This window comes from Maniola jurtina, chromosome 18 (assembly GCF_905333055.1).
Source record: "Maniola jurtina chromosome 18, ilManJurt1.1, whole genome shotgun sequence".
NCBI lineage: Eukaryota > Metazoa > Arthropoda > Insecta > Lepidoptera > Nymphalidae > Maniola > Maniola jurtina.
Window position 1 is genome coordinate 8,406,287 of NC_060046.1, and position 19,896 is coordinate 8,426,182.

The window sequence follows — 19,896 nt, forward strand, 5'->3', positions numbered from 1 at the left end:
TTACAATCGTTTGCTAACTATATCAATTTAACTCGAACTTTTTTCTTTCTAACACGCGCGTGTTCTGCTCACACACCCTTTAGTGTCATAGCGGGAGTCATAGTCTACATGCACACACAAAGTTTTAAAACTATTCTAAGTAAGGTAGCAAGTGCTATTTATTATGGAACGACTTGTCACGTGATTTTTCACATGCTATTTTTTTCACATTTATTTGTGAAATAATCCATCTCTAGTAGGTATCTAGGTAGGTGCGAGGTGTCAGTCCGCGAGTTTCAACGGCATTCATGAAACAATGAATTGATAAGCCATGATTGCATTCACAAATGGGATTTTAGCGTGAAAGGTCAGCTGGAACGCGCTTTCAATTACACGTGTTCCATTTATTCGGAATTGCATTGATTTTCGTTCTTTAATGCGTTTAAGCGATTAAAATTTTCGTAACACGAAACGTGAGAGTGAAATATTTGTAAAACACATCCAACTTATATAGGTATATATTTTTGCTCGAGTGGAATTTATGAAAATTAATGAGTAACTTTCAAAATCCTGAAACACGTACCTACCTACTTCTTCATTTTGACCGAAAGCTAAAACACCAATTTTCATGAATATGACTTGAAAAATAACGGACTTTCATACAAACTTTCATTTCCTATTCAATCCTCGTAGGAACGGAGTTTTCAAAAATTCTTTCTTAGTGAGTAGGTAGGTAGGTAGGTACCTACTTACGTATCGGTATAAAAGGAACCTACTGTCAAAATTTCAACTTTCGATTTTTAAAATTCTTTCACCAGTAGAAAGCTACATTATTCTTGAGAGACATAGGCTACTTATATTTTATTTTCAAAAAATTAGAGATCCCTACGAAAATTGTGATAAGCTAGTATTGAAATAAAGCGATATTTATCCGCGTGTAAGTAACGAAGGTGCAGGGGAATGCAATATTCAATTTTGTCACGTAAGTGCAGGCAGGTACCTATTGTTATAAGAGCGGGCGGTGGTGGGTGCCTTTAGGGTTACCAAATCTGGGACATTTTAGGGGTAGTCTCCTAAACTTTGATTCGATATTTATTATTAAGGGTACCTAAATCCTGTAAAATTTTATATTGGTTATCAAAAGCTATCAGTTTTTCATAACCGATATAAAATTTTAAAGGATTTATTTGACATATTGATCGCTTCATTTACTTATCATCATTACTAAGTATCGTTTTAACAGCCAAATGAAAGTAGATACGCTGTGTACCTTGAGGTCAGCCTCACACTCTACCACTCTACTTACACCTAGATGCTAATTCCTTTGTATTGATGTGCGTTGTGTGTTGATGCTATTCTCTTTGTAGGGTACAAAGAATAGTGCCCTAAGTATAGATTTTAATACAAGCAATTCCCTTATTTTATATGGGCTATAACTATTACACTTTAGCGGTGACTTGCCTCAATTCGAACTTATAGATCCAGCTTTTAATTTGGCATAGCATCAGGCGAAAAATAAAAAAAAGCATATTTTTACAACGCAAAAGAATATGCAAATTTTTGGTATAAAAAGTACCAAATAGAGTAAAAAATACCAAAAATATTTTGTCTATTTCTAACGACAGAAGTTTCGAGGTGTAAGACATGTTAAGATAAAATAATTCATCATTTACCTATCCTATAGGTAGATCATATGGCTACCCTATATCCATCGGGCTTGCATAAATCGATGCGATACGCCGGATCAGAACAAAGCCGCAGACGAGCAATACCTCTACCGCCTGCCGCTCTACCTCGACCCGCTCTGCAGGTATTGCAATGCTCGAACTCTCTTTGAAACCTCTTGAATTTCCAATAAAACAAATGCGGCTCCATCGCGAATAATACGCCGATTGCTGAACAAAAGTTGGTCTCTGGTATGCATATTGTGTTCTATTTCTATTTGTTATTTGTGTTAGTGTAGGCATTATCTACCTAAGAATAAACAAAGAATCAGATTTTTATAAACAGCTATGTATGCAGCTGTGTCTAGAATCTTGCTTAGGATATAGGTTTTGACCTCCATTGATAAAAGGACTTTCAGAAATTTCACATAAGTAAGCAAAGCTGGGCCGGGTCCACCAATACAGAAAATAAGCTTGTTTAGGTAGATACCATTAGGTACCTATAGGTATTTCTTTTGGAAACCAATGGACCAATTTTGAAAATTCTATATCAGCTGATTGATCAGATAACTATGTACCTAGTAAGATATCGCTAATTAAATAGAAACTATAGCTAAACAACCTACAAAATTCCTAAATAGATTTTATCACAATGTAGGTAACTGTATCTTAAATTAGCTATAACTTCTATCACTGACACAGATTCCCTTATCACTATATTGTATCTTTAAACATGCCTTCTATAAGTTATAATTTTACTTATAACGTGAATGGCCTGTAGGCTACCGTCATCGTCATTAGATCTAAGTTCCCATATCAAGCAACCTCTCGCGCGCTCCAATCTGATTGACAGTGAAAGATCGTACGAACATTTCTAGATAACCTTCAATAAAAGAAGCTCGCTTTACGCTCTCATATAAATGATTGACATAAATATCGATAGAGCGTAATGTTAACATCAATATAGTAGAAAGTATTTAAATAAAAGGCCTTACTTATTTACATTCCCTTCACAACGTAGAGGAGAAAAAGGTAATTTACATTTAAGAAGACATAAAAGGCCGCTTACGCTCTTTATTTTTATTCCTCAGGGGGAAAACAAAAACACGACGGCAGACTATCGCGCAATCTGTTTCACTTTAGGGCGTCTTAATAATTACAAGTGGCCATTCTTTCCAATTAAGAAAAGTCTCGAGCGATAAATTGCGAGGGTTGTCACGGACGGCGCGCCTGTACGAGGCTGGAGCTGAGTACCGCGTAAACATGCCGCGCTAAGGTTGCCAGTTGCCACCGCACACCGACGCAGGCAAAAACACCTCTACATAATTTCATTTTAATGGTTTAATGAAGTGCTCGCACCCTACCGCTGTAAATAAGCCGCGCTCACACACACCACTTAATTAGAAACGGAAACGCTATAAAACACGAAACCGAGGCATATCGGCGAGAAAACGTAAATTTATTCTGATCGAATTTTTTTCGGGCATCTATTAAATAAAGAAGTGGAGGAGAATGCTAAACAAGGTTGAGCGGCCCTCGTCCTGCGAGTTTTCCACTCCGAGTGGTGAGTCGGGAGGGCTGCCGGGGGTCACGGGGGTGTTGTTCGGAGTGGCTCAGATAAGGTAAGGAGGATGAAGAGGCGAGATGCGCGGCGTAATGAACCGGCTCCGAGCGGTTTTTGTGTGGTTTGTGCGCTAAATTGAATATTAGGCGCGATTCGACGGCGAACGAGCGAGCGGCAGAAATAAATCCGGGGTTATTATGTTACCTAAATGAGATCGTGAAAAGGCCTGTTCGAGAGAGCGGCCGCCGTTCAATTTCATGTCGGTGTAAATTGGCAGTCATAATCCCGGTTATTTCGACAAAATTTAAGCGACCTTCTCGGAGGCTGCGAGTTGCGACTCGCCGTAATTAGTGTTGGCTTAAATATGCAAATACGGAACGCGGCATCTTGGGGGAAATTTTAATTTTGCAACCTTACGAAGTGAGCACTTAAGCGGTTCAAAGAAATAATTTTCAATATTTTTAAATAAATTGCGAAGTGTTGCCGTTATGCTCGGAGCGGGGAGCGCGGTGGGTGTGCGATGTTTGCAAATAAATACGACTCGGTTGCAACAGTGTAGCGCCTCCGTGATTTGCAGTAAAAACATTCGCCGGACAAACTAGCGAGGCACGAACAAGGAGTGTAACCTGACGCGCGCCCCCTCGCTGCGCCGCGGCAAGACGGTTTATGTAAACTTTATTAAGGCGTGCATCTCCCTACGACCCCCCGGCTCCCTCGCTCGGCTGAGACGCGTCGGTGCATTACTCAGGCCGCCGCGTGTTTGCACAGATCGACGGCTCCGTGAACAGACTGCTAACATCGCCTCTGCGACTCTGCCGCCCTGTCGTATCGCTATCGACTTTCTTACCCAATTGCTTCCTTATAAGTTCCAATTTAACTTACCATCTCAAAAGATAAAAGGCTTAGAATATTTGATATTGTGTCTATCAAATTATGATAGTATCTATAAAGTATTAAACTAAGATGGATACAGTGATTAGATATATAATATAACTTATCTAAGTCCGCCACTTTAAGTACGAAAAAATAATAAATATCTACTACAGATTGAAAAAACTGGTCAAGTGCGAGTCGGGTTGATACTCGAAGGGTGAAGGGTGCCAACTGCCGTGCCATCATACAAAAAATGATTTTTTAAAATTCTTTTGTGATGTAGTAGGTAGGGGAGAGTGTGCATGAAAGAGCCAGGCTTTGAAAGAGCCGATGTGATTTTCCATTACTTATCGATATTCTACCAAAGTTTAATTTTACTCCTTAAATGGCAACACTGGATAGCTGTTACCCACAAACATTTGACAGTTCTACGACAGCAAATGGCCTCACAGGACTGTTACGAAAATTCGGAAGCCAAAAAGTAAGTGTCTTTGTGTTTCTTTCATCTTTTTTTTCAAAAAGGGTATTGCATAAGTTGACAAAACTGATATACAGTATTGGCGTCTATATATTTGCCCTTGTTTTGCATAAATAATATCAGATCAGCGTTCTGGTATAGTGCCTTTTTTTTGAAGTTATATTTTTAAAAGCGTCGTGTTTTGAAAGAGCCAGTTATTTATGCTTTGAAAGAGCCGCCTCTTTCATGACACGAAAACTGGCTCATTCAATACATCGTTTAGTTTTAATTAACCCCCGACGAAAAAAGAGGGGTGTTATAAGTTTGACGTGTGTGTCTGTCTCTGTGTGTGTGTGTGTGTGTGTCTATGGCCACGTAGATCCTAAACCAATGGACTAATTCTGATCGTTCTTTTTTTGTTTGATAACTGATGTGATAGAGATTGTTCTTAGCTATAATTTATTTATTTATTTATTTAATCTTTATTGCACAAAATACAAAAAAAAAACAAAAGGCGGACTTAATGCCTAATGGCATTCTCTACCAGTCATATTTATAGAGGTCGGGGGTGTCCAAAATTTTTAATTTTAGTTATTTCATTATTATATGATATATGTTTCAGAATAAAAAGATATGTCTTCGCAAGCGTCAACAGCTAAAAAACGGGTAAGGCCCACAACTGCTGCGATAGAAGAGGCTGTAAAAGAAGTACTTGCTGGAAATCAGTCCATAAATAGAACAGCGTTAGCGTTATCGTGTGGCCTCAAAGGGGTGATTAATTTCTTCTGCCAAAAATGTTTTTAATTTTAAATTGTTTTTATATTGTTTTTATTTTTTAAGTTATAGAGTAAGAATACGAAAAAGGGCTCTATTTTATGTTTTTAGACAAATTTTTATTAATTATTTAATTTTTGACTAAGACAAAGTTCAAAAGTTTTAATTGTTGATTAAGACAATGTTTAATTATTACTGAGACTGTTTAAAAATTGTGATTTTCATAGAAATACTAAAGTAAGCTTAGTATTAATCTGATTTTAAATACTTAACATAATTTTAATTGATAAAAAACCGTTTAGTACCTCAAAAGTAGGTATCGGCTCTTTCATAACACATGGTGGCTCTTTCATTGACCTGCTGCTATGAAAGAGCCGATTTCCTTTTTTTTTTAAACTATTTATATAAGAGATTATCAGCGTTGTTATCCTCTTTATTTTTATTTTATAACATTGCCAATTAAAGTGAGTATAAGAAAACCTAGTTTCATTTGAAAATAATATAGTAAAAGTGTGTTTTTTTTTACACTATTCAAAACTGGCTCTTTCATCCACACTCTCCCCTATGTAGTAACCACAAATTCTCGATTTTCGGTATGTATGGTACTTCATGATTCTAGGTCAATGGTACGTATCCTATAAGTTTTTGATCCCCTTGACGGATCTTGACAAACACGACAGACAGACAAACAGACAACGAAGTGTTCCTATAAAGGTTTCTTTTTTTTTTAAACGGGCCGAATTGAGAACCACCTCCTGTTTAAGGGTCGGTTAAAAAGGCTATCTATCTCGTAGTACTTAGTAGGCGCATTAATTTTGTATCCAAACCCACCTACTCAAAATGCTACGTTAATGCAACAAAAGATTTCCAGCTATCACGTTTCAGTGGAGCTGGAGTGGAATAGTAATAAATTGAAACGTCAGAGCGGAATACGTGAAACAGAAGGGAAGTAGGTTAGGCAACAAAGACAATGTTATGAAGCGGGGGCTTGATATTGATTCGTATGCATTTCGCTTGCAGCGTGTGTTAAGGTTGTCAAAATCAGGGACTTGTCTTTCTCAGCATTTATGAAAAGTATGATAAGTTTTGCTAGGCTAGCTGCTAGCTCAACGGCACGGTGTAGGGCTGATCTGGAATTAAAAAGATCGTAGTTTCCAATATTTTTCAAATCCATCTAGCAAACGCCTTACCCTTATGGTTGAAGAGGAATCATACGGAATTCAAAAAAGGAATTGAAAACGTAATTATATTTACTTATTGTAAATACCTAATCATAATTTTCATGCCAAGCACAGTAGGTATGAGAAACATCGTTGAAGATGGTACTAGCTAGGTGTTGCCTAATAAATAGACTTTCTTACGAGTACTATTAGGTGTTTAGTTCACTCTATTTATAGATATACCTAACAGTTAATTAAAACCTATTATAAGAAATGATTGCCCGTACACCTGCTAGGTATATACACGAATAATAAATAAGATTGAATATTTGACAACCCTAGCAGGCAATGGTGGTGGCATTGCCACTGAAACTGAATGCACATCTGTGCGGTGTGCCGCGTTCTGCGAGCTCTCAGAGAGATCAATAGGGCTGTCAGTTGACGGCATCAGTAATTCAACATCGGGGGGAGACTTATCTTTAGATATCAGGGAATTATATATACTTCTAAGTATATGTACATTTATTTTCCATGCTTGTTAATTCTTGACTGCACGTCACATCATAGATCTGGCAAGAAATTTGGCAAATAGGAACGTCATTGAAATTATGAATAGTTTGATGGCGTTTGTGTCTTCAACTTTTCACAACTACTTATACTTCTACAATCTGTCTGATCTTGATTCTTGGCAAAAATTGTGATAGGCAAGTAAATAATTTGTAGTGCAGTGGTGACATACAGATTACAATTTCTAACCCAAAGAGCCTCATAATATTGATTTACATAAAGTTTTTGTCATAAATAAATAAAGGACACAAACGAAATTCATTCACAAAATAAACCTATAACAATCCACCTAATTTAATAAACTAACATTTTCATATAAAAGAATAAACACTAAATATCCTGTAAAAACTTTTTTAAAGATAAAATGTGCACTAAAAAGAGACAACCCTAAACGGCCACCCGCCACCCTCGCCGCAGCCACCGCGCTAGCACGATAGCCGACATTCGCAACACCTCGCGAACGACGCACTCGGTCGCGAGCTCACTTTAATATAGGGTTGTACCTACACTTCAAATAAAAATATTATTTATAGAAGAAATTGAAGAAATGATCCACTTCTAAGCATTTAGGTATATTGATTAAAATATTACATTTATTATACGAACAAGTTTTACTTATTTCTTTGTAAGTTATTTTGAATAAAAAAAATTAATAAAAGACATTTTGAATAATAAAAACTGGCAGTAACGCTACTCTTAACAAATTAATTGTACTTATCTATGATTTAGGTACTATAATTTACGACGAACCGTATATTCGTTTATTAGTTAGAGTTTGATATGAATAAAGAACTTAAATATTAAACTGTAATGTTCATAGAAGGTAATTAACTACCTACTTACCTAACATTAGACATCCTAAATAACCGAAGAATTATCTGAGACCTATCTAAGTAAAACTGAATAATTCTTCCATAGAAACTAATATCAACACTCGAAAAATAATATAATAACTAATCCTCCCTTGTAAAAGCACCCAAAAATTGAAAACCCGCTAGCGTCAACCCTAAGCGGGGTGTGCCACTTGCACCACCCACTTGTTTCAGCCAGGGCCGTGTTATGAAATCAACGCGTTCGAGCACAACACTCCACGTTCGCATTCCCAAATGGAAAAAGCAGAACGTTGGAGTATGTAGGTAGATATGTACTCGTACCTCGAATTTTTCAAAGCGAAATTCTGTCGTTGAAAATTTTAACAACTTCAACTTTGCAAAATTGGAATTCTGTTGGTACTCACATGTCGCTCCTCTGCCGAGCTGATGCCTGCGAACAAGGAAGGTTGCGTTAGAACACATGTAAATTTTCAAACATGAGTAGATATACCCAAAGTTAAATAGAATAGAGCAATACTTAACTAATATGTAGTTACCTAGTAATGCAATACCACTAAATATGTCTGCATATCTAATGGCAGCAGTAATAGGTACCTAAAGATAACAATTACGACTCTTATTTATTATATACAATATAACTACATATTGAATGTTTTTTGCGTAGTAAGATAAATTAACAAATCTTTATTGGAGTTGTTATATCTATAACATTTTTATCAATTTTTAGAATTTTCAGAAGACACTGTTTGTTTTAGGTACATTTATTACTATTAGGTAGGTAGAACTTTTAAAATGATTTTTGGCTATGTACCTACATTTAATGTACCTTTGAATAGGTATATAATTTTTATTTATAGATAACATTGTCCACTTGAAGAAAAACTTATTCATTTTATCTATATCTAGATAACTGCAAAGTGCCACTGTTAAGATATCGATAGATATAGGATAAGGTGTTTCGGTATAAGATTAGTAAAAAAGATACAAATCAAAAACACAGCTTCGGTGACGTGTGTCCTCGAATGTGAAACGGATAAAGTGATCTAGATATACCTAGGTATACCTAGACTATCTAGATATACCTAGACATAAGTAGATATATTCAAATTGATGGGAGAGGAGCAACGCACACACAACAGACGGAAACCAGCCCATAGAGAAGAAAGAAAGAAGGCCATCTAATTTTTGGACAAATAACGACGTTACTAAAGATAACTTATCGACAAATTAGATAGGATTAATTAATTTTGGCCGTTAAAATATTAAAAAAAAATCAATTCATGCAGGATATAATACGTATGTCCTACGTATAAATAGATAAAACACATCCACATAAAATCAGATGTCTGTTCAGCCGCACTGATTGACAGAGGGGGGGAGAGCGAGTAAATATTGCAGGAGCTGGCGCGCGTCCGTGTCACACAACAGCGAGGTAATTTGATTTTCACCAAACCTTTGATTAAAATATCCGATATATTCTACCAGGCGTATTTATCCACGATGTTATCATTGCCACCTGGCTTTGATTTAAATGCAAATAAAAATGTTGGCTGAAGGACCGAAGAAATGATTAAATTTTGGCTTAAGCGTGTGTACTGTGTAGGTTCCCGTAGTCCTTATCCTATAAGGTCATAAGGGTTCCTTTTTTTCTTTTGTATGTGCCTATTGATTAGGTACCTACCTACCTATCTGCTTCAGATAGGTACCTAGGTACGTACCGACTGAACTGATTTTAGTATAACATCCCCTAGGTTTTTAATGATAGTGGTGATAACAGAAGTTAATTTTTGGTTTATTTCTGTCTTTCATTCAGCATCTTTCATCCGAAATGAAACGTCTGAACTCAGAACACAAAATTAATTAAAAGGGACAAACAAATTGAGACAAAGTCACTTCAAATGAACCGTCTGATATCATGAGGTTATTTGTGGGTTATTTTCTCTTCGGAAAATCGCTGCGAGTATTAACTGTAGGTAGGTGCCTGCTTTAGTAGCTTTGCCGTTTGATCTACATTTTAATGGAACTCCAGACTGCAGCGTGTTGGTGATGCAATGCAATGCATAATATGGTAATACGGACAAAGGCAATAGCAACGTCACATGATAACATTGTTCCCGGGACACACGGTGAGATTATGCAGCACACGTCACAATAATTTAGCACTAAAGCCGGCCATACATTGCGACCGAACCGGCGCGACTACGCAAATTAGTCTTGGTCTCTGTTATCGGTAATTTATCGTCTTTTGCCACCAGTATTTCGGTGTCCAATTAAGACGACCATTAAACAAGTACTTAAGTAGGTAAATCCATCTTTTACTCAATCAAATTCTAACATTGACTGACTGACTGACATAATAATATAACAAACTGCTTAGGTAAACCGGCAGGTCTAGATTCTAGATAAATGCTAACTTTGCTATTTTTGTGAAATTACTTCCTAGTCTTCAAAAGTACCTAGTATATGTATAGATACCTAGGTGGAAAGTAGGTTCTTTGAAATTAGAGTTACCTAATTTTTTGAATCGATGTTTATTATTCATTAGCCGAATAAAACTAAAATCTGGATCTAGAAAAACAAATATTAGGTATATTGAATTAGCGATGTGTTAAATGTAATATTATGCAAATTGCTTCTTTGTATTCCATGTAGTCTACTTAAAATATAATTGTCAATAAACAACCATGTTAAACATTTTTACGTTCACAAAGTGTATTTAATATGTAAAAATGTAATTCCTAAGGTGAACGCGTTTCACTATATTATTAAGACGATTTATGTCAAGTATAATGTGCATAAAGATTAACCCTAACACCTGAATACCAATCACAAAACGTCTACACGCACGACCGAGTATGTATTTTATACGCGATTAATATTCATGATTCTCCAATTTACATGAAGGAAACCAAAGAGAATATAAAATACGATTGAGTAACTCCTCTACAGTCTACACCACATTATACCTATACTAATGAATAGATATATCTTACGTACCTAATAACTTAATAAGTATCTACCTACATAGATGATGATAATATGATAATAGTTTTAAAATCCATTGATAGCGATAGCAAATTAATGAATCCATTTCATAATCCGGTTAATTCTAAAAAGATTTTGTTATTATACCTATGTAATTTATATCTTGTTAAAAAGAATTTGATTATTTAGGCTGGGCGGACACTGGCTGTCATCGCATAAGCTACTCTCTAGCAACCATAGAAAAAAGAAGGTCAAGCAGGAAAAGCTCAATTGCTTAAAGATAGACTTCTAATGCGTGTAAGTCGCGACGGACGCGACGAGGCTAACGCGGCAAATGTATACCTACTTACACGAATTGTGCAAAATAGAAAGAATTATTGAATTGTGGCGCCGCTTCATATATATATCGCAGCATATTAGATCATTTTTATAATGTTCTAGTATTGTCGCGTCACTAGCCGCAGCGCGTCTGTCGCGTGCGTCAATCGCTTCGGCCGCAACTCATGGAGTCTCGACGCTTGAACCTAAACGTCTCAATGAAAGTATATAAACTGCAAAAAAAAATCGGACGCTCACCTGCGGAAAAAAGGACGATCGCTCAGGTGATAATACTTCGATAGTACCCAAGGGACGCATAGCCTTAGAGACTCAGACATTGACAAATGAAGAGCTTTAGGTAACTATCCAAGCTAAGTAATACCTACCTAGACGTGCATTACAAGCACAAAGCGATGGGCAAATGCTAGTACGTAGATAGGTACCCATTTATTGAACATCAAAGGCATTATCATCCATCGATTAATTCGGCCCAAGTTTGAGCAATATCCTCTCCAATATGTGCGTGATTACGTTTATATATTGCATGCATATTACATTAATACATAGCAGAGGGCGCGGCAGTGCATGCGTTCAATTAATTTAAATGCAATCGCCTCAATTATTGGCCATACACCGGACTATATTCGCTATCTACGGACACACGCAAATTCCGACTATGTCCACCGAACACGCCACAGCAATATTAGTCGGCCAAATAATTACATGTGGAATTTATCGTTTGACACAATATTCTGTTATTGTGGAGTATTAAACATACAAAGCACACGAGTAGGTTATCCTATTTAATATTGTTCCTATATCTACCTGTCCTATGACATTAATACCTAACAATTAAATTATTAACAATGCTAACAAATCTGGACCTCGCAATTTTATGTTTGTTTAATAGTACAAGATAGGTACAGGATAAAAATCTTCACCCATCTGACAACTTTTTAATTATAACTTTATAATAGGTATTGTACAATAAATTATTATAAGTGATCGACTTTTCTTATACTATTACAGGGTACACCGTTACTTATAGTGAATAAAAAAAAAAAGCAGACAATGACCTACAGTAGGTACTTAGGTAATACCTACAGGAATTCCTGTAGGTATTAAGGGATCTATGTCACCTTACCTATGTTTAATTTTGTGAGTGTAAAACGTATCGCTCGAGTCGGCGGCACCGGCGTACACTCAAGTCACCCGCAAAATTACGTTACTAATTGACTAAAACACGCGACGCTCACACCAGCAAGGAATAATTAATTGGGCGCGGGCAAGGTGCGGGCGGCGTGCGGGGCGAGGGGCGCCATCTGCACGGTAACTCTTACATCAGTACACCGATAATGGCACAAATTAGCCAGGGAAGTGGCAGGCGGAGGAGCCCCGGGTTGGCCGGGTGGCAGGGGGGCACTAAGCCGGAACATCCCGGAGCGCAGATTACCGCTTGCTTTTGTAATTAACCGGAGCGACGGGCGGCTTCCAAATCCATTTCTGTGTTACATTTTCATTTGTGGCACGCTCTCGTGCCCGGCTTGTGCGAATATTCGTTTTCACGTTCAAACCTAGTTTCCCCATTTATTTGCGATTGTCCAATTTTATTTATTCAAAGCCGGGTTCAAAGCGGCGTCGATACCGAACGTTTTATACCTTGTCAATATATTGGAGTTGTCTGTTTACATGGCCTATCCAAACATGCCTACGTAGGCAGGCATAAGTTCGTAGAAGTGACTTATTCATACTCTCAAAGCAATATCGGAGAGCCATAGCCGTCAGCGATCCGAAAACACGCAAACAGCGGGTTCAAAAAGCCTCTCGGAGGTGGTAAATATTGAAACAGAAGTGGGATCGGAGACGTCTGCCTTGCTGCGGGGGCCGGGGGGCGCGGGGAGGGCTCTAATAGTCCCCAGCGAGTGGCGCATGGCAAACAACACGAGCACACAAACATACGACAGCTCTTAAAATATTCATCTTATGTATTGATCCGTTATGATATGATACTTCACTCTTTTTCTGAGAAATACGTGACTCTTTTATTAATACTAGAATAAGAAAACATGATGTGTATTCATTTGAATAGCTTTTAACTTATTTTTTTTTAGTTTAATCAACTAGGTTAGGTAAGTACTAACTAGGTACAAATGGTTACAGGTCTCTGGTCACGAAATGACACTAAACGACCAACTAGAAGTGGTAGCTGTACGAATTTTTACATACCCGCTGAACTACTCGTGGCTTTTTATAGAGGTTTTCGAAAATTTCGCTCTCTGATTCCGTTCGAAGTTCCATTCCAGGTTAGCCCGCTTCCATCTTAGACTGCATCATCCCACTTACCAAAAGGTGAGATTGCAGTCAAGGGCTAACTTATATCTGAATGAAAAAACTGAGATTTTCCTGGACGAAATCATATCCCAGGATGTAAGCACGAATCATCTTACCATTTGTCAAAATCGTTCAACATTTGAGTCAATGAGCCGACACAAGAAGACTGAGCATTTTCGCATTTTCTAAGGTATGAAGTAGTTGGATTAAATCAATATCTCTTTCTTACCGTTGCCTTTGTCATCAGGTCGGTGTATGTCCGGAGGTTTCGCTAGCACGGAAAGGGGATGGTGTGGCACGCCGAGGCCCAGGAGTCCTGCAGGCGGGAGGGCGCCTTGGCCCAGGAGTGGTAGAGGTGGCGCCCCGTGCGCCGGCAGATGAGCTGCGTGCATCTGCTGCAGCAGCCTGGGTAGGTCTGGCCTTTGTTGCTGTGGAGAAAAGGACCAATTAGACTCTCAAGTTTTGTCTCATGATAGCCACTTATGAAGCGTCCATTAGATGATATGTTCTGCTTCAGTCATGACTGTGATGAATGATTGATGGAGCAGAGAACCGATCCAGATCAAGGCACATTATACCTAATTATACTTAACTTCACACGGTCTTTGTGTTTAGGTAGGTACGATGGAACATGAAGTTTATATATTTAAATTATGTAAATGTTCATTTGAATAATTAAGCAATCAAGAAAATATTTACAATTTTTTATACGAACGAATAAAGTAACAAATTCTTTTTTAAATGAGTTCAGCAAATAACTTTGAATTAACATAAGGAGAACCTGTTTTTATCAGGTCGTTTTTTATAACATGGCCATCAATATTCTCAAACTCATTTCGTTTAAACATAATTTTGTATCATCATTAAAATATAAATGATAAGGATTTTTTGTCAATCGGATTTTTGTCACATTGTCAGTCCAAGGAAAAGCTCTCGATCTATGAATCGTCTAAATTAAAATTCGCCGGCTTTGCAATGATGACGATGTAAAGCCAGCAGCTGCGGTGAGTGATCCGCAGGCTTTGGTTTAGTCCTTTATAATATTCGGTAAAAAGTATATTTTTTGTTTTTATTTTCTGCTTTTTCTCCTTCGACACGATTATAGGAGACCTTTAATAGCTCATATGGCTTGTTTTTTTTTGCCTTGCTCTATTGTAGAAAAATGAACAGCTATGTTTTTATAGTAATTCATCATTATGTGTTAGGTATACGTGCCATATATTTTTTGTGTGGATCATTTTTTTGCAATCCTCTTCTAACTAGTTTCGGTCAGTTCACAATAAAACAGCTTTCTACGGTACAATTATTTATTTAGCCTCAAAAGGTAGGTGAATAAAGTGCTACATTTTAGCCCGAGTGTCGACGGTCAAAGTGAATTGATGTGTCACCGCAGAACGGCGTGCATTTTTAAAACAGAGCCGGGGCAAATTAAAAAGTCCTCCACGGACCCCCGGGCCCGCACCGCACCGCGGCGTTTTAAAATTTAAATGAGAGCTCCGCCGCCGGCGACGACTGTGCGAAATTGATTACTCCTTCTCCATTATTCCCCTTTTTCCACTTGCCTCGTTTTCCCGCGCTTCCCGTTTCTATCTCGTCGCGTTTAACTTTATTATTATACGACGAGGGCAGGTCGCTACTGGTTTACCGATTCTTTTATACTCTCTCGTGGTATTATGAAACTCTTGCAAGGAAAATCCTACCTACCTACATTTTATCGAGAAAAACAAAAAAATTGGCCTGACTTTGGAACAAAAGGTAATTTATGGAATAAAAGCAAAAATAATAATATTATGTCTAACTTACCTGCCTACTTCTAACGTAAAAATATAAACATACGAGTAGATACGAATTGCTACTACTTACCAAAACAAAATATTAATTCGATACCGCCATATAATATATCTAAACTTATAGCTAGGTATACAATACACTTAGACAAACTTTTTGAGGTCCATCAGTTCATTTATTTATACCTAAATGCTATTTTTCTAACTTAGGTAACTTAGCAAATGTTACCACACTAACTTTTAATAGGTAAGTACCTACTAGCGCAGATACCTAGCTTTTATTTGAGCCTATGTCTAAATATTACATAATATGTATCAGATTTTATTTTAAAAAATGTTAACTGTAGGAGATATAAAACGCTTACGTGCTCGCTCCCTCATTTGCATTTACGTCGAGCTGAATTTTTTCTCACTCGAATGGGCACGATCTTTCATTTAGCCGCCGAAAATTAATTGGTTTTTCGCAGAGGGTGGAACATATTTTTTATTGGCCGCTCATGCCTGTGATTTATTGTGTGTCAAAAGGTGGCGAGCGCCACTTAGCTCAAGAGCGTTTTTACCAGTTAGGGATTTCAAATCGAATTAGTTCTGGAAGAACTTTTTGTGCTTACGAAAAATGCCCATCACATTTCTTTGTAGATTTACATGAAAATAAAATTATTTACTAATGCCTATACCTACCAATTAGGTACTTCAAATCGACTCAGTCATTATTATTAAATTTTTGCGAGCAAGTCTTTGTAGATTGACATGAAGACACATTTTTTTTAAAACAGGAAATAACTACCTAGTCTTTCTAAGAGTACCTAAATATAACAAAGTTTTATGTCCGCTCCTTACCCATTGACCCATAGAGGCTTTGAGATAAGGCATTATGATTTTTTAATACGAAAAGACAAGTATTGTAAACGTATAGGGATAGCTATAATCAAACATAATCCCACCTGAAACACAAAGTTGATGTAATCAGTATAACCCGGGCCCGAGCATCCACTTCAAGTTTAAAGGTGTTGCTTCTGAAAAGCCGGGTGGGAAACCAGAGGAATCTAAACAAAGCCGAGGCGCGTCGAAACGGCTGGCATGACACGACCCGAGCTATTGAGAGACTCACGCCTCGCCACCCCTCGCCTCCTGCCACCCCAGACCACCCTCTCTTGTTATTATGAATGACAATAATGTGGCGTTCATACCGCGTTATTTTTTTCCAAGTGCATTTACTTCAGAAGTGATTAAATACCAGCGGCACTCCGGGGATCGAATCTCGTTACGCCTAACGACTTTGCAATCCGCTCTTATCATTTCAACTTTCGCCGTTTATATTATCCGCAAATTAAAGTTTGTTTAAATTTCGGTTACGACAAACAAGGGGAGGCGAGACGCGGTTGTTTTTTCAATATACTTCGTAAAGGTAGGTAATAAAATTTCAGGCGATGGAAGTTTTAATGAAAAAACGCTGGGAAATCTGTTTGGAAACTCGGAATTAATTTTTCACACCTAGTTATTATTCAGCAGATGAAAGACTTACTTAATTGTATTTTATTTTATATCTATTAGGTATACAAACGTAGTAGGTAAATACAGATCTAGGTATATTTAATTGATTATTATAGTTGAAATTGATTTATAAGTAGGTAGTTTTTATTATATCACAATAAATAGGTTTGTATGTTTTCTATCAGAAAACGTAGATAGATATAGGCTGTTATAATAAGTTATATTTTTGGGTAGGTAAGTACAAACATAATTCACTCACCCTCTCTCACGGCAATAAGCACATAAAATTCCCAGCTCTGCGGCTATAGGTAAAGGTATTAAAAACATATGAGCATAATAAAATATAGTGCGGCAGACGCACTGCGTGGAAAAGCTTTTGTCATGAGAAAAATGCTCCTCCGCATTTGGGTTTTCACGCCACATTTACCACTGTCTATACGCCCGCGGATAATTCTCCATTTATAAATGGGATGCCGAGCCAAGCGCGGATTTTTACGCTAAATATTTCCCGTCGCATCAACCTCGGCTGAAATTTTTCATGGCAAACATTTTAATACCCTGTAGGTATGTTGGTATGTACCTACCTACCTCCAAGGTTGTCAGATCGCCTCCCTTTTACCAACCTCTAGCACTGTGGTAAAGTTTTATTTTCCATTTTTTATTTCTGCAAAATTACTCTTCGCCACAACACATTACGCTTTAAATATCTTGTAAGTAGGTCTATAGGCATGTACCAACCTACCTCCAACTATGGTTGTATCGTAGAAGTTAATTGTGACGGATTTGTACTTTTTACCAACCTCTACCCTAGTAATATTTTTACTCTTCCTACTCATCTACGAAGGTATTTACAAAATGTAAGTATGATTTAAAGTTGTGTTGTGTATAGTAACCCTATTGAAAACCGGAATTTCGATGTATTTGTGTCTCGTTTGATTTTAACAGTTCCATTCATATCGTAATCAAATGTTTGTCGGAATCGGAAAATGTTAGGTGTTGTTTTGTTCTGTTAACATTTGGTCACTTTCACACCAATTTATAAAATCATTTGCATGTTTTTCTGTGTTATTATTTATCATCCCATGTCCACTATGTTTTTATTGAAATTAATATTATTACTTTATGATTCATACTTCATAGGTAGGTATATCTATATACCGAATATATATATATATATATATATATATATCGACTGCGTGTCTACAACTTTATAACTTTTGTAGCTTGTAGGTAGGTAGGTGCCTAACTACCTAAGTAGGTAAGTTCCAATGGCATACCTACCTATAGTACCTACCTATTATATCTATAGAAGAATATGATCTGCGGTCTACAACCAGTGTAAAAACTACAATAGGTAGATATCTATTATTAAGCTGCTCTACATAAAATGATTTACGTAGATACCTACCTACTTACCTACGATTTTCTCTGTCTCCGAAAACCTATTTGATCTACTTTTACCTAGTAGCTAGCTGATATACCTAATGGCAGTGGCGAGCAGTTCATAGAGGCATGAAAGCGCTGCTTGCCCTAATTGAAATAGCTCAGTGCTCACTTTTCATTAGGATCTACCAGTAAATAGATAATTTCTTAACTAGGTTCCTAATGCTTACCTAGGCTTAGAATCTTGTGCACGCCACTGCCAAATGCTAGGTACATTAGCTCTATATTATTAAAAGTATAACCAAGATTTTACAATTTTATTACACTTTTATATCAAACATCGATACGTGCTTAATTTTCTTTCATCAATCCTAGTAGGTAGTTTAATTTAGCCATAATATGTAGGTACTCTGACGACATACCTAAAAGTAGGTTTATCTATTTATTATTCCTTCGTAATAGGGCCTTGAATTAAACTTGAGAATAATGGATAATCCCGATGAATCCTAATCCGAACATTATTAATTTTAGTCCGTTCTATCCCTTACATTAAAGGTAGGTGTAGATATTAATAGTCTAGACGACCGAGATAATAGAGAAATGGATCCTAATTCCTCAAGTAATTACCAAACCGCTACCAACGAACAAGTATCTCATAATAATCATTAAGATTAACCAACAATTAGTTAGTTTTAATGGCAGCCGCCGAGAGGAAAGTTCTCTAACACACTTAAATGAATTAAGAACAGTTTGATAAAACGTTAGTAGCATATTAAAATACAGTTTAAATTAAAGTACCTAGGTATAGGTAATAGAAATTATACCACGACAGTTGTTCTTTTTTTTTATTCAAGTTAGCCCTTGACTGCAATCACACCTGGTGGTAAGTGATGATGCAGTCTTAGATGGAAGCGGGCTAACCTGGAAAGGGTATAACAGTGGCGTCGTCGTACCGGAACGCTAAATCTCTTGGCGGCACGGAACTTGTCAGTCGCATAGAGTGTTTTAACTTTAAAATCTCTAGACCGGTATAAAACTTGAGAGATTAAAGAAAAAGAAATAGTTGCTCAATTTATCTACCGAACGGCGAGCAAATCAAATTTAAGATCGCATTACTTTAACAAATCGAATTAAAGAAGTCGTAACTTAGTGGGTACTGTATTGACGTGATCAAATTATAGAGCCTTGTATTCGCCTAGAGGACTGTAAAAGCTAAGAAGAGGGTTGGACAGTAGGATGAGTACGAGTTTAGCATAACTCGTCATCGTTGATAGATCGCGAATATCGAAAGATTATAACGGCAAAATAAAAAGGACCTACCTATATGCATCTTGTTTTAAAATTTTGCTCAGTAGGGTTAGTAAAACTATGAAAACTCGCCAATGTTGATTAGTAGGACTACATCGTAACACTAAGTATAATGTAAGAGTAAAATAAATCTAAAGGCGACTATTTAATGTATAGGTATACTTTATTGCACAACATTAAAACACGAAAGGATAATTTTTACAAAAATATTAAATTCTGACCCACAAATCTATCCCCAGCAGCACCCCAAGCGGACATATCGTAAGAATAAAAATCGGTAGTAGGTACCTATCTACTTACTGAAAAAAACTTTAATTCAATCTTAAAACAAACCTTTGGTTTATTTTGTTCTGAGTTTAAATGTTAAATATTCTATTGACGTTGGCAAGTTGTTCACTGTGTAAAATTCGTGCTAACCC

At 37.0% G+C, this 19,896-nt stretch overlaps 1 protein-coding gene across 2 annotated transcripts in view; it reads right to left on the reverse strand.

Annotated features, from left to right (window-relative positions):
• The window catches only part of LOC123874447 (protein groucho-like), a 105,190-nt gene that overhangs the window by 19,064 nt on the left and 66,230 nt on the right, over positions 1-19,896 (reverse strand). For both annotated transcript variants that reach the window (XM_045919794.1, XM_045919793.1), the window contains exons 6-7: positions 13,735-13,933; positions 8,276-8,301 (exon numbers count right to left, since the gene is read on the reverse strand). In XM_045919794.1, coding sequence (XP_045775750.1) covers positions 8,276-8,301; positions 13,735-13,933 — 225 coding nt within the window. The remainder of the gene's footprint in view (positions 1-8,275; positions 8,302-13,734; positions 13,934-19,896) is intronic.